The 24,610-nt window shown below is 37.2% G+C and overlaps 1 protein-coding gene across 1 annotated transcript in view; it reads right to left on the bottom strand.

Annotated features, from left to right (window-relative positions):
• Rxfp2 (relaxin family peptide receptor 2) overlaps positions 1-13,366 on the bottom strand; it is a 65,927-nt gene extending 52,561 nt beyond the window's left edge. Inside the window, exon 1 of the mRNA XM_058582513.1 lies at positions 13,231-13,366. Coding sequence (XP_058438496.1) covers positions 13,231-13,273 — 43 coding nt within the window. The 5' untranslated portion in view covers positions 13,274-13,366. The remainder of the gene's footprint in view (positions 1-13,230) is intronic.
• Positions 13,367-24,610: the final 11,244 nt, after the last annotated feature.

Below are 24,610 nucleotides of genomic sequence, written 5' to 3'. Positions count from 1 at the left end.
CAGAGATGATGCTGCTGTGGTTCTGGGAGGAGCACAGAGGATACAGGCCAAGGAGGCCATTTCCCAGAATGCACCACTGCTAGTGGTGCTTCACCCAATTCAGATGACATTGTCACCGAGGAAAGCAAGGGAGCTGGAGAGGAACTGGAGGAGTTGCAGAGGAAGCCTCTGCCGTGAACACTTTGGATAAATGCACCAGATAAATGTTTAACACCTAGACCATGTTAGCTGAGTGCCTACTGTGTGCTAAGCTCTATTACTGAAAGAGACAAAGTCCATTCATTCCTACCTGGAGATGTGGTGCAGGGATCTCTGAGGGGAGTAGCAACACCACTCTGGGTAGCTCCCATGCAAAACAAGGGTGAACCTAGCTCCATTTGATGAATTCACAAACACACTCTCTCCCCACTTCTGCAAAGAGTCCGAGTATCACTAAAAGCCCACCTTTGCAGGGTAGATAATTTATTGTTTGAAGAAAATAGGAATTTCTTTCTAAAAAGGCCATTTTATTAAAAGAGAGAAATTGGCCTATCCATTGGTTTTCTTTAAACTGGGAAATCCTATGCTTTCTGTAGCTGTTTGGCTCTCCCTGCCCTGATAGTGTTGCTTGGCCACATCAATCATTCTATGCAGAATTTCAATCCAGATTCATTATCACATTTACTCCACCTCCTTCCCAATTCAAAAATTCCTGTCTTAACTGGATTTCTCTAAGCCTCTGTATTCTGTCATGTTCTGGGACAAACTGACCACCTCATGCTGCTGAACGTCCCTTGGGACACTGCTCAGGGATTCCCTGCAGAAACTATCACCCTGTCTTTTGTTTCAGATGACTGCCTGATATTTGAACAGATAGATTTGGGGAAATGTTACCCATGTTTGTGGAATAGAGTATAGGCTTGATATTTTTAAAATAGAAAAAGAAAACATTCAACCTGTCAATATTATCCTCACCAGGGATGGGTTTCTGCCTTACATCTTTGCCTGGGAGCCTTTATGCATGTCACACCCTGAAAGCTGTGACTCTTGATGGGTTGTAAGAGACTGAAGGAAACAAGATCTCCCAAAATACCTCTTTGCTGACCAGTAAACTGCCTAAACCTCAGATGTATGTGTGCATGCATGCATGTAGGTCAAAATTTTGTCTTTGTGAATTTAAATGCTCATGTTACTGTGCAGGATTTGGGAGGCTACCTATTCTTCCTGAAGCCTGCCTGAGAACAATGACCTCCTAGAACCTGCAGTGTACTGGGAACCATGGAAAGGTGTGAGTGGAGAGAGTGGAGAGACAGGCAGTGTGAAGCCCTGTGGAAACGTGCCATGGGGAACATGGAGGAGGGAGAGGGTGGTATTGTAAATTCGTCTCCATCCATGGCCTCCCTTATGTCAAAGAACTTTCTCTGGCTCTTTTTCCTTTTAGTGGGGTTTCTCTCAATTTCGAGTCCCATCAATTTACACATTTACCTGCATTCAAGAACAGGACATGCAGGACGTACCATGCACAAGTATGGGGTGTTGATTGCGAGCCCTGTCTGTGCTGAGCTGTATGGAAACCATAGTCACCAGCCGTGGCTGGGGATGCTGCTTTTATGATTTTATGATGCACAAAGGATGAAGCCCTCCATTGATGTTCCATACTTTACTTAACCTTACTTTTAGACTTTCTCCGTGAATCATTTCTTTTCTTCCCTTTATTGTCAGTATCTTGGGCTCGCCACTGTATTTTTAAACATTTTCGTTCAATCAGGTCTCAGGGATTGAGGGTGTAGCTGGGTGGGACAGTGCTTGCCTAGCATGTGTGAAGACCTGAGTTTCGTTCTCAGCAACTCCACTCCTCCCCTCTAAAAACCAGGTCTCATCTTCAAAGCAAATCAATCAACCAACCAATCAACCAACCCACCCAAATCCGGTTTTACCCATGTGCTTCTAGAAGACTGAGAAACATTCTTCTCCTATTTATAGTTACATTTCTCAGAAGAATCATACAAGTCAATGTTTCCACGTCTTTATACTCTTTGGTTCTTGAATCCGCAGCTTGTCGTCTTGACCCTCCTGCTACACTGAAATGCTCATCAAAATCAGCATATTACTCAGCACTAAAAAAGAATAAGATCATGGCATTTGCAGGGAAATGGATGGCATTAAAGCAGATTATGCTAAGTGAAGATAGCCAATCCCAAAAAAACAAATGCTGAAAATCTTCTCTGATATAAGGGGGGTGACTCAAAATGAGGTAGGGAGGGAGAGCATGGGAGGAAGATTACCTCTAGATAGGGAATAGGGGTGGGAAGGAAAGGGAGGGAGAAGGGGAATAGCAAGGATGGTGGAAGGGACCCTCATCATTATACAAAATACATGTATGAAGATGTGAATTTGGTGTCAACTTACCTTATATACAAACAGAGATATGATAAATTGTGGTATAAAGGTGTATTAAGAATTGTAATGCAAAAAAATAGTAATAAGAGAGCTCATGTATAATGGCATAATTTGGCGTGAACATACTTTATATACAGAATTACGAAAAATTGTGCTGTGAATGGATAATTATGACTGCATTCCTCTATTGTCATGTATGTAAGAAAAAGAAAATCAGCACTGTCCCTTCTGTCACTAAATCCCCAGGCACTAGGGTGAAAGCTTTCTTCCCTTGGCTTGGTATTGCCGGCTGCCCTGCTTTTACTTCCTCTTCTACCCTGACGGCTCCTTTCTCTCTCTTTCTCCTTAATTCGCTGGCTCCCTGCCTTCCTGCCTGTTTTTTTTTGTCAATACCCTGAAGTTCACTGATACGCACGAGGTGGGAGGTTTCCAGGTTTTTGCATTTCTTCAACCAATAAAATCAAAGAATTTAAAGAGACCTGCAAAAATTTTAGTTTGTCAATATGGATGTTTAAAAAAACTCTCAGCTACTTTATATTTTAATATTGATTTATTAGAAGAATTGTCCTTTATTGTTGAAAATTAGAACCTATCCGCAGGAGAAGAAAACAATCCTTTGAAAGGAGTACATTTGGCTTTGTAAAAAACCAACTTACTTATGCTCCTAGTAGACTGGTGGAACTTTCATTCCTGACAGCAGGGGTCTGGAACACAGTGTTTGGAACCGTGTGTGAGAAAACAGAATCTGGCAACGTGACTGGAATTCTCCAGGGAGGTCAGCCCTCTTGCTATAACTCACACATATTTTCTCTTAGTTTGTCACTTGTCTTTGATTTTGCTTGTGAGAGGAACTCCAGGGATAGAAACACTGGATCCTGACTTTAAAATAAGCATGCGAAATGAAAATAGAAGGTAATTTACTTGACTTAATTAAGGGTATCTATGAACTCCCGTAGCATACAATATACTTGATAGGAAATGTTCTCACTTTGAGAATGGGAAAAGGACAGTCATCTCCACTATTCCTGCATTTGGTCAACATTGCACTGGAGGACTTAGCTGATGTAGTTGAGCAAGGAAAGCAAATCGATAGTATAAATATAGGAAGAAATACAACTTTGACGCATCATGTATGATACGGCCACGGACATAAAACATCCAAAATAATAAATTATTGGCATTGTGGGTTTAGCAAGGTTTACTATAAAATCAATTGTGTATCAGGAACAAAGAATTGGAAAATAAAATGATTAAAAATATGGCTTTTATGGGGCTGGAGTTGTGGCTCAGTGGTAGAGTACTCGTCTAGTACATGTGAGGCCCTGGGTTCAATCCTCGGCACCACATATAAATAAATAAATGAAATAAAGGCATCGTGTCCAACTACAACTGAAAAATAAATATTTTTTTTAAAAAGTGGCTTTTTCTATGCTATCAATAATCTCATATATTTAGGAATAAATCCAACAAAAATGTTTAAGACTGTTATGTGATGTATCTAATGTTATTGAGAGATAGTAAGGATCTAAATAAATGGAAGACAATATTTTAAAGATGTTAATTGTTTTCCAAGTTGATCTGTATATTCAAAGCAAGCTTGATAAAAATCCCAAGAGCATGACATATACACTTATAGGAATAGATAGGTTGATTCTAAAAGGTACACGGTATCTCCAAAGGACAGGAAGAGCAGGACACTGTTGAAGAGGGAGAACAAGGGGAGAGAAGTTGTCATCTGTGTATCAAGATATCATAATGGTACCGTAATTCAGGCAGTGTGATACTGGTGCCAAGATTGAAAAATTGACCAATGGAACAGAATAGAAAGTTCTGGAAAAGATACACACATGACATTTGACTTAAGACCAGTGGTGCTGCAGAACAGAGGGAGGGGAATAATTGTAGGTAGATTATAAGTGAAATATGCAAGGTAAAACAAGAGAGTTTCTGGAAGATATGAGAGGAGAAAAATCTCTATGATAGAGGAGTGAAGATCTTAAGGATCATACAAAGGAGAAAAATTAGACAAAAACACTAATCCTGAAGGAGAAATGCTCAGCGTATGTGAAAATGAACAACTTTTGTTAAAAACGAAAAAGAAAGTTACCATTAAGAGACTGCAAGTTGCACAATAGAAGATATTTGCAAAAGCTGGTATTTAGAATATATACAGATGTCCTACAAAGCAATGAGAAAATGATGAATGGTAAATAAACAAAAACAAAAACAAAATCAAAAACAGGCAAGAGACTTGAATGGGCAATAAACAAAAGAAGATATCCAAGTGACTAAAAACATCTGAAGATATTAAATCTAATTTGTAACCAGGCACATGCAAATTGAAGTCATTCAGATTACTAGTATTGGTATAATTAAAACCAAGATAATGATAGAGAGTTGAGTGAGCAGAGATGAAGCCATGCACGTTTTGGAGTGCCAATCAATGGGAAGAGCTGCTTTGGAAAACAGTGTGTCATTGTTTACTGAACTGGGACCCTTGCAAACCCTATGAGTCAGCAATTCTCTTTCTAGTTATGTGCCCATAGACTGAGTGCACATGTGCACCCAGAGACTCCTAGGAGAACATTCTCAGAAGCATCAGTCACCATAGCCCTAAACTGGTAGCATTCCAAATGACTTTGAAAGACAAAATGGATAGAAAATTTGACATATACTTTAATGACATATAAATATAGTCTTGAAAGTGAGCGAACAAAAGCATCCAAAAAGATTTCAGATCAGGCATAGCCTGTGGTCAGTTCTCCTTTAACTTTCTACAGTTAATCTTGTATTCCATCAGGAAAACGTTCCTGGCAGTCAGGACTTTTATAGTAATATGATAATGAGATTTGAGCACAGCTCGACTTTATGTCTGAAATGCAATTTTCCTCCTTCTACACTTCCTCTTCCTTTGATATTCATCTCAGAAGTCATTCCTAGACCACTTCAGAGTATGATCTTTCTCCTTCCCCAACCATCTCACAAATGATTCTATAGTAGTATTTATGGCAATGCATTCTATTTTTTTTCTTTTTTCTCATAGTTCACTGTTATCATCCGTTAATTCATTATTCTCTTAATGGATAGAAAAGTTCCCAGTTTCTAGACTATGCCTCAAAAACTGTTGTCTAACTCGACATTTCCAGGAATAGCAATATTGTTTCCATAAGGGAGCCACATATACCTAAATCCCCGTATGTGGTGTGGGAATGATATGATTTAGGATATATGTGACTTATAAGTAAACAACATTGCTAAGGCCAAACTGGGGTGTATACGTGTTGGATAAAATATCCATGTGGGTTCAGTGCCCACAGAAGCTCTATGCTCACATTCTGCTTTTCATTTATCATATACCAATGCATCATTTTTCAAATGCAGACATTTTTGCTTGAGGCCATCTCAGCCTCTCCACTTTTCCAGTGGGTTCTGTATTGGTTGGGCTAGGGTGGCCCACATTGGTCTGGGAATCAGATGGTCACAGCACAGGTAATTTCTTCACACTTCTCTTTTCACAAAACTTACAATTCACGCAGACAAATGGGCAAAAATAACCTAGCATTTGTCAAGCCCTGTGCTATTAGGGAGGATGACTTACTTTTCTCAGTAGATGATTTTTAGCTTTCGTTATTACAGTAAGAGCAGCATTTTTTAAAGTGGGAAACAGGAAACAGCCATAAAGGAAATGGCTTCAAATAAGGGAACAGGGGTTTTCAGTAACACTCAGCATAGATTATTATCCTTTTCCTGCCTATAAGGACGTTTACATAAAGACTCTCTCATCTCACTCTCAGATAGCAGTTGAAGCTTTTAAGGAAATCTTTTTGCAGAGATCCTCCAAGACAGGATGGGAGAGGAGCAACTATACATCTTCTAAATTTCTTATATTTCATGGATTTACATAATAGGGGAATGGGAGTAGAAATATCTACAGCAATAGAGATACTATTTTTACCCTATGTGGTCGAGACAGAATGTCTCAGGCAAGATGTGAATAAGAGAGAAAAATGGAGAGGGAGGCAGAGACAGGCAAACAGGCAATGACCAATCTAATGTCCTCTGGCTGGACCATAATCAAACAAAAAAGTGGGTAATGAAAGCCAGGTGATGAATGAGAAAGAAGATCTAGCCACAAATGCAAAACCCCTTTTCTCAAGACATCTGATATGAATCAATGAATTTCTTCTAAAGGATGGAATGATTAACAACATCGAGACTGATCTGTAGGTAAACTTGGATATTAAGGTTTTCATGTATTATATATAAATAATGGATATTATGCTATCAAGAAGCTCTATATTGATTATTAGACAACGTAGGGTCACCTATTCCTTTCCAAATACTTAATTTGTCCTTATAAACTTCCGATTAAAAAAATCATTCAAGTAAAATTAATGTGTTAAAAAATTCAGGTGGATTCAATTAGCAATCACAGTACACATGAAGAGTAAAATAGCTGTCACAGAAAGAGGTAGCATTTCTTAATAGAAAAAAACCTACTTCTATTTTGATGTGCAAACCACCATGCCGGTATTTCCAGAAGTGTGATCCATGGGATCAGGTTGTCAGAACCATGTGGAGGGCTTCTTAGATATGTAGAGTCCTAGGTCCCTTCCCCGATCTATTCAACATTCAGGGATTAGAGTCCTACAATCTATCTTTAACATCACAATTATTGATATGATTATTTAATATTGTGGACGAAGCTGAGAGATTATTGGGTATGCTGAAGGCCAAATGCTAGTTAAGGTCATGACTTGACATGGGTCTAATGAAGCAATCCAGTCACTCTGCTGCCTCACCTGTCCTCACCACTTAACACATACAACCTTCCACTTCATAACTCCAGATCTCCCTGTGTGCCCTCTCCCATCCTGTCCCTGATAAAGTGCAACGTGGGGAATCAAAACCATCTTCTCTTCTGTCTTCTGGATCAAGGTCATCCACTGTGAGCAAATCTTGACTCTGCTTCCATGTCATACTCTTTTCCAAAGACACAGAAAAGATTGCTATTAGTTTTTTCATTCAAGCCTTTGGGTCATAGGAGAGAAAAATCTCTATCAAATATGAATAGAGAAAAAGCTACTGTTTTATGGGGACCTCAAGCCATGATCTGCCAGGCTCTGACTGCCACCTGCAGTGACTGAGCCTCTGACAGAGGAACAGGAGGGAACAGTTCTGCCTGACCCCCCGCCCCCCAAGGTTGTGGTTAAATAAAGCCTCTTGCCTAGGGTCAGCAGGAAAGCAGTGTGGTACTCTCGAAATGGGACATAGGATTGGAAGGGGGTCCTCCACAAGTAAAATGTCTGAGATACTAACATAAGCTATGTTTCAGATCTGAGTACCGTGGAGGCTCTAATGAGAACACTGAGACAGACAAGGGCAGGAGAAAAATCTCTCCAACTTCATGCACATGTCCAGGATGCCCAAAAGGGAGAATTCATACTTGGAACAGAGCTTTAAAAAGTAGTTTAAAGTATGTATGCTTAATATTCTCAAAGAATGAATGGAAGAAAGAACACCATGAGATAAAATCAAAGTTTATAAAACCAGAACATACAGCTTTAAACACAGTTGGAACTAGTAGATTGATAATGTAGTTGTTAAAATTAAACAACAACAACCACCACCTAAGAGAATAAATAAAAATAAACTGTAATAAGAGAACGAGTTAAAGCCTTATTTTTCCTCATCAAAACAGATTCTATTAACACTGAACTTCTCTGGGTAAAGAAAATAGTCATTCTATTCCCAGTGAAAATAATGTAGCAGAGGATATTGTGGACCAGAATAGGGTGACAGCTGGTACAGATCTGTATCACCTTAGCAGAAATCTTTTGGAGAAATCTGATGTAATATTTATGTATATTTTTAATTTTAGAAAGATGATTTGATGCATGTGCTATAAATTATATAACATTTCCTACTAGATCTGGGGCAAAATTCCATCATCAAATACATTCACAACTTGCTATTGCACAAACATGTAATTTTGTTATCATGCATAAAGACATTCTGACCAGATATTTTTAGGCAAAGGCGATCAAACTTTCAGTTATCACAGGTTTTTGGATTTCCTAATTATAGACAAATCACTAGGACCTAAAAAGAGCATGTCAGTTTTGAGTACTGAGATACAGTACTCATTTAGTTCTGGTTGGTGACCACTGATCAGGCCAGGAGATGATGACATAGAGACAAAGAACAGAAAGGAAGTCAGGAGATGATGGGATAGAGACAAAGAACAGAAAGAAAATAAGGGGAGGAGACAGGAAGTCACTGGGAAGGAAGCTCACAGCAGGAAGTGATTAGAAGTGAGGCATACTGGAATAAAGGGGCAGGTTGAGGGACTGGATGTAGCCAAGGTGGAAATGCAAGGCAGATGTGGGTAGCCAGGATGGAGCAGATGTGGGAATTAGAGAGGATGGGATGTAGCAAGGTCAAGGGGAGAGTCAGAGATTAGAGCAAGAGGGTTGGAACAGACAAGAAAAGAGAGGAAGATTTCAGTATGGAGGAAACCAGGAAGAGAGATGAGAGTGAGTGGATGAGATGTGGGAAGAGAGGCCCGGAGCATGTCCAAGACAAATGCACACAACAGCGAGAAGAGGAGAAAAACACAAGAAATGAACATATGGAAAAAAGTGACAGCTTCATAAAATACCAAAGAGGTTTTTGTGGCCTCTAGTCATCCCTCTGAGCTGAGGAACACCAGAATTTATTCCTTCTGTGTTTTGGTCCCTATTAACCAACTTTCCATGATCCCTCCTTCGCCCATCCTTCTCTTTACCCTTCCCAGCCTCTGGTAATCACTACTTTACATTTGGATAGACTTTTTGTTTTTTTGCTTTCACTGTGAGAATATTAAGCATTTGTCTTTCTGTGCAAGAAGGAGAAATTTGAAGGCTATAAACAAAGAAATGATAAGGAGAGGGAAATGCTAACTACCCAGGGTGGATCAGTGCCTGCTGTATGCATGGGTTGAGCTATCATACTGTATCCCTTTAATATGTACCATTAATGCATGCTAATAAACATGTAAAGGAATAGACTAGAAAAAAGAATTTTGAATGTTTTCACTATGAATGACAAATATTTGAGGAGCGAGATATGTTTACCCTGATTTGAACATTACATAATGTATACATATATCAAAACACCCCCCAAATAGGCCTATTTTCTGGGCATCAATTAAAAAATAAAGTAAGAAAAAAAGCAAGAGAAAGGAGGGAGTGGGAGAGAAGGGGAAAAGGGTATGGAGAAGAACAGAAGTAAAGGGCTAAGTCAGAAGAACTGGGAAAGGAGGGGCAGGGTAAGAACGGAAGGCCAGAATTTATTTTTAACATTATATTTTTTTATATTGTATTTTATTTATTTTTATGTGGTGCTGAGAATCAAATCCAGTGCCTTACACATACTAGGCAACCACTCTACCACTGAGCTATAACCCCAGTCCCAGGGCCAGAATTTTCTCAATCATGTTGAAGATCTTTTAATGGCCCTTGATTTCACAATAAAGTTAACTTTTCAGTTACAATTCCTTTCTAATATTAAAGCTTAACACACAAGCACTAAGTCAGTTATTTTATTTTGGTTTTAGGGTGCTTTTCAGAGGCATTTAACAGTGCTGACCATCATAGCAAGCTTTAGTTTTTAAAATACATACTAAATCCTGGAAGGGTCCCTTCTCATCCTTGGAAGCATAGGGGTGAGAAACTGATGTAACGTGAATAAAACATGCAAGAGAGATTTGTTTTTTTCCCCCCAGGTAACTGTATCTCTAAAAGCACTATTATTTCTCATCTAAGATAAGCATGTTCATTCTTCATGAATAAATCATGTATTTACCAGATAAGTAAACCAGGACATTTGGGCTTCTTAAATAGGTATAAATTCCTTTAAAAAGTGCCTTAATAGTTTCATAGTTATGTAAAAGCATTCCTTCTTAATTGAATTCTGTTTAGGACACTATTTTCCAGGAATAAAATGTGTAACTTTTCAAACTGACTTATTGAAAAGGAACACCTTCAATTTTGTCTCTAACCTTTGAGTGGTAGACAATTTTGCCACTTCAATGAGAGGCCTTAAAACTTTTATTACACCTGGTCTTATTCACTCACAGTACAACCAGCAAGTGAGTAAACATCTACTGGGATATGTATTCAGCTAGTGCATTGAGTTCTCACAGGTAGGAAGCCTTGGTTTCTGGGTTTCCCAACTTTCTCTCTTACAGAGGGCTCCATTCGCCTTAAGCAGGTGAGTTTCTTTCTTATTAGCAGTACAGCTTTAGCCCTTTAGGATGATTGGCCTGAAGCAGAATTGATTTTTACACTCTCCGCAGCATGGATGTAATTGTGTGAAATGGAAATGCAGATGGAAAGCCTTTTCTTAAGTCTTAGCGACCAAGATAACTGACATCGCTTGGAAAGGACCCTCCAAGGCATACCTTGAACTTGGCCGCTAGGGGGCAGTCGAACACTGCCCACTGCAGGATTCTAATCAGGCTCTGCTTTGCATGAAGGCATTTTTTGAAGGTTAGTAAATTATTTGAATAAGTTATCCAGTAGCATCCTTAATACTTGATACTTTAATTTCCTATACAAGCACTTGATTTTGGTTTGTAATATTGTCCCTAATTAGTTCATCAACAACATTTAAAAAAGGTGGCTTAAGAATGCACAATGAATAAATTAATGATAAAACACATATAAGAATATTATCTCTAGTTATCAGTTACTGTGAGTAGATACTCAGTTTTATTCATTTCTAGACACTCACTCCAGGGTGATCATGGCCTGAAAATAGAAGACAATCATCATATTTCTAACTTTTCATTTTGTTTAGACTGCTTTAAGAGTCTAGCACAAATGTTTATTTAAATTTTAAAGCAATCTTCACTCTGATATAATTTTTAATGACCCTTCTTTGATTATTATCAAGAACCTTACCACTATAGCCATCTACGATTACATTGTGAAAAAGAAAACAGTTTAATTATGTAGTAAATACTCATTTCCACAAGCAGAGAAAAGATATCACAGCATGGATCAATAATTATTTTGGAAATGAATTATTATTAATATAAAAGTTTAAATTAGTAATCAAAGATGATATAAAATTAGAAAATAAAAATTTTTAAAGAAATAGAATTAACCAATAAACCTTTATTAGTTGGTACTGTGGACCTGGTATTTGGCATTAGAAATTTCATTTACTTAGAAATAAAACAAAATGATTTGCTTAGAACTTTTTTTTGTTTATTTAAAGAATGCCATCACATTATAGCAAATCAGAAGCCACTACTTTAGAGATAGTTTTTTTTTTTTTCCTTATAGGGTTTAAGCAAAATCAGATAGATATATTATCATGAGCAAAAGCAGAGTAGAGTGAAATTGGTTAACTGCAGTTACAGTTCTGTACACTAAGGGCATTTTTAAGGGCACTGGTGATCTCTATGATAGATCTTAAATCCAGAAACCAACTTTTAACTCTTCATTCTTAAAAATGCTGTAAAATTGAATATTACAAATATGGACAGGACATGAACTTCTGAGGTAAGATCTTAAATCAAAGAAATAGACTGCTTTCTACAACTGTATTTCAGGCAAGATGAGTTCATAGATTGTTTCTCCCTAGGTTTTCATGTAAGAGAGATTGAAACAGAATAAAAATTGTGCTTGGAGATAATATTTTGAAATAATTTGAAAGGATAATTTAGTAACACTTCAAATTCAAAATAAAATTTAAGTATTTTATAATCTTTTATTATATATTCTTAAATATTCCATTTTATGCTTGTACATCTTGCCTTTATGCTCATAAATATGTCACTTTATTTTATGATTTAAATGTCTATTTGGAATACGTCTAATAACATTAAGTATTTTAAAAACCAGAAAATGATTTCTCAGAAAACAAAAATAATTTTAAATTCTAATGTTTATTCTCTGAGGCTTATCAAAAGTCTTGAAGAAACATTATAAATTGAAATAAGTGCATTTTTAAAATTATGTTAATGATAAGCCCAGTATACCATGATGTGATGAGTAGATTTTAAGTATATGAGCTCACAACAAAACAAGTTTCTTTCTTTAAAGCCGGGTAAAGATTTAAGTTTAATTTTTTTGGTCAGCTTTCCAAAAAATGTCACTGATTTAAAAATGAGCAGTTTGACTAAATTAAAATTGCCTCAAATTAAAAATAAAGAATTATATAAATAGATGCACTTTTGTAGATTTGTTTTCTGTCATTTGGCTTTATTGTACAAAAAATCAGAATAACATCAAAATCAGTTACTTCTGTGAAGACACTTCACAATCTTAAGTCATTTTTGTAGATTTTTTTTGATAACTTTGTTTTATAAAGGTTAATTTTTAGGGAGAGATACTGTGTTTTAGATTTGTATGACTTTACAGTTCCTAATTTGTATTAATAATAAAACAGTTACTAACAATTACATTTTTTTGTTACAATTACATTTTTTTTATTACAACAGGTTCAATTTTTACAAATAAATTTTTAGTTTATTAATTTATCCTACTTTACAAAAACAAATACTAAAAGTAGTTTCCCTGTTATAATTGATATAGTAAGCATTGTTTTTAAAAGTTATTTCATCTATGGCTTTAATAACACATAAAGGCAAGTTTCTATGAAAAATTTGTCGAATCCAGAAATTGCTAGGCTGTATGGGGCTACCAGCAGTTAGGGATAATGATAATGAAACGCAAAAGTGTTGTCTATTTTTCAAAGACTGCCATGAGTCTATTGTGAATACCATACATAGAACTAAATAGAATTTTTTATATTCTTTGGGAATTACTCTTACTTAAAGTGAGAAAGCAGCAGCCTTACCTTTGACATCTATCAGAACGATGAAAGGAAGTAGAAGGAACATTGCAATCAATCTGAGCCTGGAGAGATGTTTAATATCAGAAAAATAACAATAGGCTTACAGCGATTGAGTTATTAGACGTATCCTCCTTACACCTCAGAAGGAGTTCTGATATAGTAACTCCAGAGCCTCCCATGTGTCTGAGCATGCTCACAGCTTAAACTTCACTGGCACGAGGGGAGATGGACTCTTGTCACTATGCAGCCTCCCTTTTTTTTTGGGGTTCTTTCTTTTCGGTTTCCTTTTAATTTAAATATACAGTTGGGTTTCTGGTCATTTAATTCATTATGGTATATAAAATGAGATAGAAAATGACTTTAGTATTATGAATAACAAACACTTTTTAATCACTTAATTTTTTTTCCCCTTGAAACATGTGGAACAATTTGTGCTTAATTTATATCCAGACCTATGTAGAAATTCTTAAATATGAAGGGATATGAATTTATACTGAATAGGCTGTGAAACTCTGTCTGAGCATATTTTTCATGCAGTAGGCAAATGACAAGAAGCTATTTACTGACAAAGACACAAAGAACACCTACTTCTATTCAAACATACTTCAGTGTTGTGGAATAACATGCAGAAAGACAGTCATAATTAAAAGATATGGCCTTGTGTTCCATAGTTACTTACTGTAAAACGTTTACATATCCCTGTTTTAAAATGGATAACTTTATCCCTGCTCTCAATTCTGTGTTGCTTATCTATTAGAAGACATTAATTATGACTTAGTCCTTACATCCTGAAAGCAGCTTCGTGAGCAGCAGAGTTTGTGCAAGTAGAAAGCCTGGAGAGGGACTTCAGTTGTAGGGTTTGGTTGATCTTAGTGTAATCAGAGAGATGTCTCCAAAAGACATTGTGGAATTTCCTTATCTAGATATACATTTTACTAACTGGGACATATCTACATAGAAAACAATTTTAGAGTCCTGAATTGGACGGAGGATTTTGTAACTGAACAGTGCAGTTTTGATGTCATTATTCACTGTAATCTAACAACGTTATTTGAAAAACTATGTAGTGGTGGTTGTCCCCATCACAAGTCATGGGGTGGGGTTTTTCTTGTTCTGTCAGTCCATCCTTTGATAGAATAAGCATTCAAACAGAATTTGAAATAAAAAAGCATTTCGTTTATCCCTTGATGAAGTTAGCTCTTCTCTCTCTTAAGAACTGACTTAAATTCCCTGTGACACTTTCCAGATACATTTAGATGTGTTCTCATCAGCTTTTTCAAAACAAAAGAAAAGCAATGAAGAGTGTAAAATTGAAGATGAAAAGAAATACTTGAAGATCTTTTCTTACATTTCAAACTCCTCTTTCTTCTTCACTCACCTTGAGGTCTTTTAAAATCTCCTTACTTCACTTAAAAAAAAAATCAGGGGCTAGGATTGTAGCTCAATAATAGAGCACTTGCCTAGCATGTGTGAGGCACTGGGTTCGATCCTCAGTACCACATTAAAAAAAAACCAAAAACCACTAAATAAACAAAATAAAGGTATTGTGTCTATCTACAACAAAAAATATTTTTGAAAAAATCAGGGCTTAATTAGGTTTTCTTACATTTTGTGTTCTGCCAAGTTGATGGATGCTAGTTTTTGGTAATGAAACTTTGAGCATGAATTTTAAAATGCATTTAAATATCACAAATTGTCCATCAAAAGTCTTCTTGAAGTTTAAATATATTTTCCATGAAAATAAGATTTTTAGAGAAAGAAAAAAATGTCAAGATTCAAAGGACTTAGTTTAGACTTCTTCGTTAAGCTTTCGCAGTAGATTTAAATTGCTAAGAGGTTGAATCATTATCTCTGGTAGGCTTTTCTAAGTTAATCTCTGAAATATCAACACAAAAAAGATTCAGAACTCAATAATTATAAATCATAGTCAAAGATATCTTCGGCTCGTGATTGGTTTTTAAAGGTAGAAAGTGCAAGCGTTGAAATGTCATTTCACTTAATATGTTTTAACTTTGATTTATCTCCTGTGGACATACAGCTTTTTGAACTGCAACTGGAATGGCTGAAATGTACACAGGGCTATCATGTGTGTGTTTAAACAAGGGTAAATGAATTTATTCGCTCCTTAAGGACATAATTGGTAAGGAGGCTGCAGAGAGTGCTTTGTGCAGAGCTAAGGTGGAAGACTTATGCCAGCTGGTTCATTATTGGATGTGAACTTCAAATCCGTATAAGTGTGTTTTATTGATTCTTGCCTGCATCAGCTCCTTTCTTCATTCCAGTCTCCTGTCGGTAACATCCACACTTTTGGCAATAATACTATAAGAGCTCAAGTAAATACGTGATTTGCTATGCAGCACAATTCAGTGTAATTCTAAGGCATGTGTTTACTAAAATACTGACTACCTGGTTCTCTACATGGATGGGTGGAGGCAGGCAGTTTCTTAGAGTCTGCTGTACTTTTATGCATGACTTAGAAATTGTTAAAGTTCCTAAATCAAGAACCTAATTTATGGTCAGAAAACCCTGATTTTTAACACATTATCAGAATCGTGTGATTGTTTTTCATACAGGCCATAATTCACTCTCTTGACAAATTAATATTTTCAATCCGGACACTGTACTTCATGATAGTATATCCTTGTAAAAGACTCTCATTTCTACAGACTCTATTGTGTTTTATTCACAAAAACCTGTTCATTTAGCATTTTGGTACTGTTTTCTGTTTGCAGTGTTGTGGGGGGAAGGACTTAGGGATATTCCATGAATAAAAAAATTAAGGTATAGAATAATAAGTATCAGAATAAAGCTGGTCCCAGATCAACCATAATAATGCTCACTTGAGAAGTCTCTTGAGTATCAATCAAGTTAGAGTAAAACCTTAGCAATTCAGCCACACTAGCTAAGTATTTGTAACTATAAATGTTAGCCTTTCTGCATGACTTTGTAGCATTAACTCATCATTCAACAAGATTGATATTTTATGTAAACTTTTCAGCAGTGGTAGCAGATTTATTGGCACCCTCAGGCAGAGCAGCCGGAACTGAATCCCACAATTCTATCAGCATTCTGTGGCCATTAGCTGAGCAAACCAGTCCTGTTATAGGCAAGAAAGTCTAAGTGTTCTAACTCTGATGTTCTAAATTTAAAATAATTTAAGTCATGGTTCATTTATTGGAGAATTTTCACTCTTGGCAAGCTCAGCTATTAGGAGCACAGCCATCAACCCAGAGTAAAAAATATCACGAAGACATCCACTGCTGGCAATACGGTAGATTAGATACTCTGAGAGGTTTTCTCACTTGAATATAAGAGCTCTTGCAAAAAAAAAAAAAAATGTATTGCCTTCCTGGAGGCTTCAAAATGAGGAAAATCAAGTCCAAAGAGAAAACACAAGAAGAAATAAAAACCAAATGCTGAGAGTGAAGCACTCTCATCTAAATGTAAAAGACAAGTATGTCTTTAACAAACAGAGATACCAGCCTGGCAATTTTAGGCCACCCCCTGAGTGAGTGACAAGTTCTAAGAACTGAACCAGAGACTCTGGAGAGGACCAAGTTGAGGACTCTGAAGGCTGGTGCCCCTAGCACCTTCCAAAGGATACACAAACTCTGGAGGAACACACCCTCCATTTAGACCCCAGAGTACTTAACATCAACCAATTATTAGCTCATTATCAAAGATCATACCCACGGGCAAGACTCAGTGAAACAAAAGTAATTGATTTAGAGCCCAATCACTTTTCAAATATTGGAATGCTCAGTTATGGATTGTAAAATGTCCAAAGGAAAAAAAAAGCATAATTTCTTACAAAAACAGTAAGAAACAAGAAATCATCAAAAAGAAAGGAACTGTCTTTTCTAAAACCAAAGACAGTTTTAGAAAGTAACAATGTATTTCTGGAACTTAACAACTCAATGAATAGGTTAAACAACCATTAATACAAGAATTGAGAAAAGCAGATGGGAATGGAAAATATAAGAAAGTTAAAATATCCGAAGGAAAGCATGAAAAGTTTCAACATACAGCTAATTCAAGTCCCCAACGCAAAGAATAATGAGCATGAAGAAGACAAATTATCTAAGGAGATAATGACTAGTAATTGTCTCGATTTCATAAAATGTAAGAATTTATTAATATAGGAAGAACAACTTCTACCAGGCAGGACAAATAAAAAGATCTGAGGATTCGGTTTTGAAATTGCATAACATCAAAGATACAGCGATAGCTTTAAAAATACCAGCTCCTGGAACAGAAAAATTAGAATGCTAGTCCATTAATCAACAACATCAATGGCAGCTGTACCAAAGAGAGCAGTAATCAGTGTTCTGAGAGAAAGTAACTGGCAACTCAAAAATGTGTACTTAGAACTATCTTTTAAAGGGACTGTAAAATAAAGTGAAGGAAAAGACATATTAAAGAGTTATACAGAGAGAATTAAAAAACCCCGAATAACCCAATCAATGAACGGGCAAAAGAACTAAACAGACATTTCTCAAAAGAAGAAACACAAATGGCCAGCAAATATATGAAAAAAAATGTTCAACATCCCTGGTAACTAGGAAAATGCAAATTAAAACCATATTGAGATTTCATCTTATTCCAGTTAGAATGGCAATTATCAAGAATATCAATAATAGGCTGAGTAATATTCCATTGTGTAAATATACCATGTTTATTCATATAGCTGTTGAAGGGCATCTAGACTGGTTCCAAAGCTTAGCTATTGTGAATTGAACTGCTATAAACAATGATGTGGCTGCATCACTACTATCATGTGTATATATATATATATATATATATATATATATATATATATATATATGTATTTCCTATTATAATAGGAAATGCTGGTGAGGGTGTGGGGAAAATGGTATATTCATACATGGTTGGTGATCCTGCAAATTGGTACAATTACTTTGGAAAGCAGCATGGAGATTCCTCAAAAGAATAGGAATGACACCACCGTATGATCCAGCTATTAGTATTTGTCCAAAAGAACTCAAATCAGCGTACTGTAGTGATACGTGCATACCAATGTTTACAGAAGCACAGTTCACAATAGCCAAGCTATGAAACCCGCCCAGATGCCTGTCAACAAACAAATGGATAAAGAAAATGCGGTATATGCACACAATGAAATTTTACTCAGCCATAAAAAGGAATGAAACTATGGTATTTGCTAGTTAATGGATAGGACTGGAGAATAACATGATAGCAGTCTCAGGAAGTCAAGGATCAATGTTTTCTCTCACATGTGGGAGTTAGAGCAAAAAAAAAGGATAAAAAAATGGGGTGGGGGATCTTATAAAAATACAAGGAAGATCAGTGGAATTGAGGAAGGGGAAAGAGGGGCAAGAGAGGAGGGATGGGGAAAAGGGAGGAGCCACAGAATGAAATTGGCCAAATTATGCTGTGTCCATCTAGGAATATGCCACAGTGAATTTCACCTTTGGGTTTATCTATAAAGCACCAATTAAAAAAACTATAAATAAACAGAAGGAAGACCAGTTGAGTCGAGAAAGGGGAACAGGAAGAAGGAGGGAGGGAGGGAAGGAGAGAGGGAGGGAAGGAGAGAGGAAGTACTGGGAACTGAAGTGGAGCAAACTATATTCCATGCACGCATGATTATGTCAAAATAGACCCCAATATTATGTCTAACTGTAATGCACTAATAAAAACATTTTAAAAAAGGGAAGAGTCAAAGTAAAGAATGCAGACAAGAAGTTCAATGGTATTTCAGGGGAGGGGACCCTCTGAGTTGTGAAGGCCCTTAGGTAACACCTGAGTCGTGCCCATCATGGTGGACGGTTTGAGAGATTAAGGGGTGGTGTCAGCCATTGTCCTGGTGGTATCCAACACTGAAGTAAGTAAGGCTGAAGGTAAAGCTGATTCTTGCACCTGTTTGGAAAAGGGGAATCCTGACCATACACAGAGGGACAAACCAAAAACGGGTAGATCAAAAATCATGTCAAAAGAATTATGGCACCTTACTGTTCCCAGTGCCCCCACTCCCTCTGTAAAAGGGTGACGCACCCCGACAGTTAGCAGTGACTTGGCCGTGCCTCCCCATAGGTGATGTATATTTCTCTGCTCCATTGCATTTGCTTAGGCCACGAGATTTGTTTTCACCAGTTGAATGTCATCAGATGTGACACATACCACCTTCCGGCAGAGGCTTTAAATGTGCTTTTGTGGTACGGATTGGCCTTTTGCACTCCCCCATCCCTTAGCCAGAATGAATGTCACATGGAACAGGCTTGAACCTGAGTCGCTCCAAACCCTGAAGAGCTATGGATGACCCACGCAGCCACGAAGAAGGAATACGCGCTCACTGCAAACTGCTGAGACGTGGACCTTATTGTGATCGACACAGAAAGACCTGACTGTTGTGACTCAAAATGGTCAGACGGATCTGGAAATTGTCAGTTCAGTCCTTAGTTTTACAGAGCAAAGACTGAGATGATTGGCCTCTGGCATGTGCTGTGTCTGCAGAACAAAGTAATACATAAATCCAATTTTGCCTTGCAGAGTTTTTTTTTTTCTTTTTGAATATCTTTTACATGGTATACTATTCCCAAATTTCAAGTATGTTATTGAGGGATTATTTCTAGACCTACCATTCCTTTTTTATTCATAAGATGATTCCGGAGTATTAACTAAATTCCTCCTTTTTTCTGAAATTGTGTGCAATGGAACTGAACCTGAATGCACAGTCAATAGCTGCTATTTTCTAGTGCACAGGTATCATAGTCTCTATGTGCCTTCATTTTACAGCTTTAGGTAACATAAAGTAGAACCTTACTGGGAGGCTGTGCAGGTGTTGAGTTTACCCTGACTGAATGAACCTTTATTTATAAAGTACCAACCGTGAATATTACTGGGTAATAATCTTTGATTTAAAGTGAAAAGTTACAAATCATTTTTATCTAAATTCTTTTCAAATTCATTATGCCAGCTTTTCTTTTTATAGGATCATAAAAATACAAGCCCAGCCAAAGCCCTCTACCCAGCCAAGAATGAGGGGGTGGGGCACGTACAGAGGGCTGGAGCCAAGGGGCTTTTAGAGAACGTCAAGTGTATGTGTGGGGGGATAGGGGCAAGCACAGGAAGTGCTATTTCAGCCACGGGAAGAGGTACACACCTTATGTGGCAAGAAAGGGAGAGTTGTTGAAAAGGCTTGAATAAAAATGGAGGGGAGAGCCAGGCATGGTGATGCATACTTGAAATCCCAGCAGCTCTGGAGGCTGAGACAGGAGGATCACAAATTTGAGGCCAGCCTCAGCAACCTAGTCCCTAAGCAACTTATTGAGACCCTGTCCAAAAAAAAAAAAAAAAAAATGGTGGGGAGAGTAGATTGGCATGACTCCTGATGGAGAAGACAGAGCATGAGGCAGGAGGACCTGTTAAATATATTGCTGAAGTCCAGGAAGGCGGGACCCAACACCTTGAAGGGGAAGCAGGGAAGAGGGAGCAAATGTGAGGTTTATTCCAAAAGTAGAATTGGTGGGAGACGATGAGACGTGGAGGAGAGAGAAGCGTCAGGTGTCTCTGCATGGGTAACAGACTCAGGAAGGGGAGGTGGCGGGCGAGCATTTCCACGTGCTGAGTTTGAGAGGCCTGGAGGACAGGATGTCTGGATAGCGGTGTTTAGCCAGCAGGTGGAAATGGAAATGTGAACGCAGGAGACAGAAGTGGTCTGGGAAACAAGGGATCCACCTGTGAAAATATCTCCTTAAATACTTTAAAAATAAAGGGTTTGAAAAGCTAAGGGTGAACGCGACCCAATTTTAAATCCAAAATTTAAAATCACTCAGTTGTTACATGGCAGGAGATATTCATTAGAAGCCTTATTTAAAAGTCATTAAAATTCTACGGCATTCCAGGTAGGAGGGCTCTATACAGCTAATATCAGATTATGGTCTAAAGAGAATTTATTATGTGATTAGCACACATGGGCTCCATTTGGGCAAACCTGAGTTAAAGAGCTAAGAACAGAAAAATTGTAATGCCATGGGTTATCGGTGAGGTTATGTGAATAATTAGATGCTGAAAATTGGCTAAATCCTGTAATACAAAGCTATGGATTTCAAAATGAGTGTTTTGCTTGCACACAAAGCAAGCAAAGAAATGGAGAAAACAATAAACTCTGTGAAAATGTTAAAAGGGTACTATCTTTTCATGGTCCATGGGATAGTAGCTGAAGGCCAAATAACTAGGCTTTTCCATGCACAGGGTTGGGAAAGGCTGAAATTCTCTATTAAATTATGGAGGGAGGCAGTTGCACACAGAGATGACTTCTCTAGGCCTTTATTTAAGGAGTCCCCTGAGCTTCAGTAAAGACCAAGAAAATGCAAAGAGATTCAGGAAGGCAGCTAGGACAGGAACTGGGGTACTAGAGAGAGAAATGATTTCACTGGTTGGTGCCAAAAGTGGCCTGAAGTTAGTTAGTTCATTCATGTATCTATGAACTGTTCTGTATAATATTGAAAAGAGAATATGAAAAGAGAAAGAAAACAAGTAGGAGTCAATGAAAAAAAATATACAAAGTGAACAGGTGCAAGAGAGAATAGTTAAGGTTAAAACAACGAGATATTTCTGAATGTCCTGGCTATACTTCAAGTAAGAAGAAGTAGGGGGAACTCCAGACGAATGCATTTTATTTTTCTTTTCTGCTTAGAAAGATCAGAGAGAATAATGAGAAAGATCCTTCTCTTCCAAGAGCATGCTAATTTATTTTCATTTACCTCATCTAGCAGTGCTATTTTTCTGCTTGAGACAATTAACAGCCAGTTGCTTAGGAAGTCGTGCAATCGTATCAACAACCATATCAGGCAGGATCATATTCAGATATTGTTAATAGAACAACGATCCAGGCTCAGCAGTCAGTTTTCCCAGGAATGGCTTGGCTGCCGTTTTTTCGCAGGAGGCCAAAGCTTACATCAGACAGATTAGAATTACATTTGCATGCACTGGGCTCTAAAGAAATACGGAGGGAGCAATATGACTTTGCTATAGCATAGTTCTTCTGTCGCTTCTTTATTTTTATGTTGTTCAATTGTTACCTTAAGTACTTTGCTTGAAGTTTTTCATAAATGTTCTCTTGAGGTAATTGTATTAATGATTGTTTGAAATTCGAACATTGCAACTATTTCCAAATGTAGCAATAGATGAAGCCTCTGGTGGATATGGGAATGCATATAGGAACATTCCCGAAAACAGAAACATCATGTGAAATTCTGTATTTCTCATGCAATGGAGATTTTTGACCTGGAAGACTTTCCTATGATAGACCCTAGGGATCCTAGATGAGGTCATGATTTGAACTGAGTACTTTATAAAGAACTATTTTTCTAAAAGAAGAGAACTTCAACTCATTCTTTTCATATATACAATATAAACAAAAACATGGTGTATAATAATGGAGATTATATACACTTAACATTATTGAGTTATAGCTTACATGGAATATCACCAACTTTATGAGTATATTTGCATAAATTTTGGCTCCTACATTTAAATCTGTGAGCAATTTTGAGTTATCTTTTGTTGGTGGTAAGAGACTGAAGGCTCAATTTCTTGCATATGGCTATCTAATTGCTCCAGCAAAAGTTGTTGAAAGGATAATCTTTTCCATATTAAGTTACTCTGAGGGTTTTGCTAAAAATTCATCAGCCATCTATACATAGGTCTATCTCTGGACTTGCTATTCTGTTGTGTTGAATTATAGTCTACCCTTCTGTTAATAGTGCACTGTCTATATACTTACTGTAGCTTTACCTTAAGTCTTTAAATTAGGTGATGCAAATCCTGACTTTATTCTTTTTCATAGTTGTTTGGATGGTTCTAGGTTGTGTTCCTTTCCACAAGATGGGCTTTTCAATTTCTACATCTGCTTGTATTGTTACTAGGTTTGTATAGAATCTACAGAAAAATTTGGGAAGAATTTACTTCTTAACAATACAGTGTCTTCTAGTTAAAAAACATGGTATTGGTGCCCACTTGTTTAGGTCGGCTTTAATTTCATAATGTTGTGCATTGCAGTGCACAGATCTTGCACACATTTGGTTGAAATTATCCTTAAGAACCCCTCTTAGATGGCTAAGTAAATTATAGCTACAAAATAATAAGGGCCGGTGAGGATGAATCTTTTTCTCTATTCTCTCCAGTGTGTGTGTGTGTGTGTGTGTGTGTGTGCGCGCGCGCACGCACACATGAATATTTATTAGTGCATTATAGCTATATATAACAGTGGGGTTCATTTTGATATGATCACACATACATGGAATATAATATGTTCTATTTCAGTTCCCAGTACCTCCTCCTTCCTTGCTCTTTTACCCTGTCATCCTCCCTCCTCTAGTCTCCTGGCTTTCCCTCATCTATTTATTGGTTTTATAACTTGGTCCCTTAGAGGAACACATAAACGTGAACTTCATGGTAAATCCACACATAGACACAGATAATTGGGCCAACTTCATGTCACTGTCGTTCCCCTTTCCCATCCCTTCTCCTGATCCTCACCCCCCTTCTCCTTTCCTCTGATTTCCCTTCCATTTTCATGGTACCCCACCTTCCCACCTCCCCTATTCTGCTCTAGCCCCCACATATGAGAGGAAACTTCAATCCTTGACTTTCTGAGTCTGGCTTATTTCACTTAGCATGATGTTCTCCAGTTCCATCCCTTTACTGGAAAAATGCCATAATTTCAGTCTTCTTTATGGCTGAGTAAAACTCCATTGGGTATAGATTCAGTTCTTTATCTAATCATCTGTTGCTAGGAACCTAGGCTGGTTCCATAACCTGGGTATAGTGAATCGTGCTGCTATAAACACATTGATGTGACTGTATCTCAACAGTATGCTGATTTCATTTATTTATTTATTTATTTTAAAGTCTATATACTTAAAAAAATTTATAGTAGATGTAACAATACCTTTATTTTATTTTTAAGTGGTGCTGAGGACCAAACCCAGTGCCTCACACATGCTACGCAACTGCTCTACCAACTGAGCTATAACCCCAGCCCTCGTATGCTGATTTTAGTTCTTTTGGATAAATACCAAGGAGTGGGATAGCTGAGTCATATGGGGGTTCCATTCCTAGTCTTTTGAGGAAACAGCATACTGATTTTTAAAGGTCGTATTAATTTTGTCTCATCCAAAATGTATGATGTATGTTTTCCCTCACATCCTCATCAGCACTTATTATTATCTGTATTCTCCACGATTGCCATTCTAACTGGAGTGAGGTGAAATCACAATTCTCAAAAGAAGAAATACAAATGGACAAGAACTATATGAAAACAAGTTCAACATCTCTAGTAAATTATATTTTTTTAAAAATAAAAAACATATTTGAGTTTTTGTTTCTGGCATATGGA

This window comes from Marmota monax, unplaced genomic scaffold, assembly GCF_021218885.2.
Source record: "Marmota monax isolate L192 unplaced genomic scaffold, Marmota_monax_Labrador192_F-V1.1 WCK01_AAM20220418_F8-fsc00011, whole genome shotgun sequence".
Taxonomy (NCBI): Eukaryota; Metazoa; Chordata; class Mammalia; order Rodentia; family Sciuridae; genus Marmota; species Marmota monax.
Note: the sequence above shows the minus strand (reverse complement) of the source record. Positions and strands in the feature narration are given on the sequence as shown.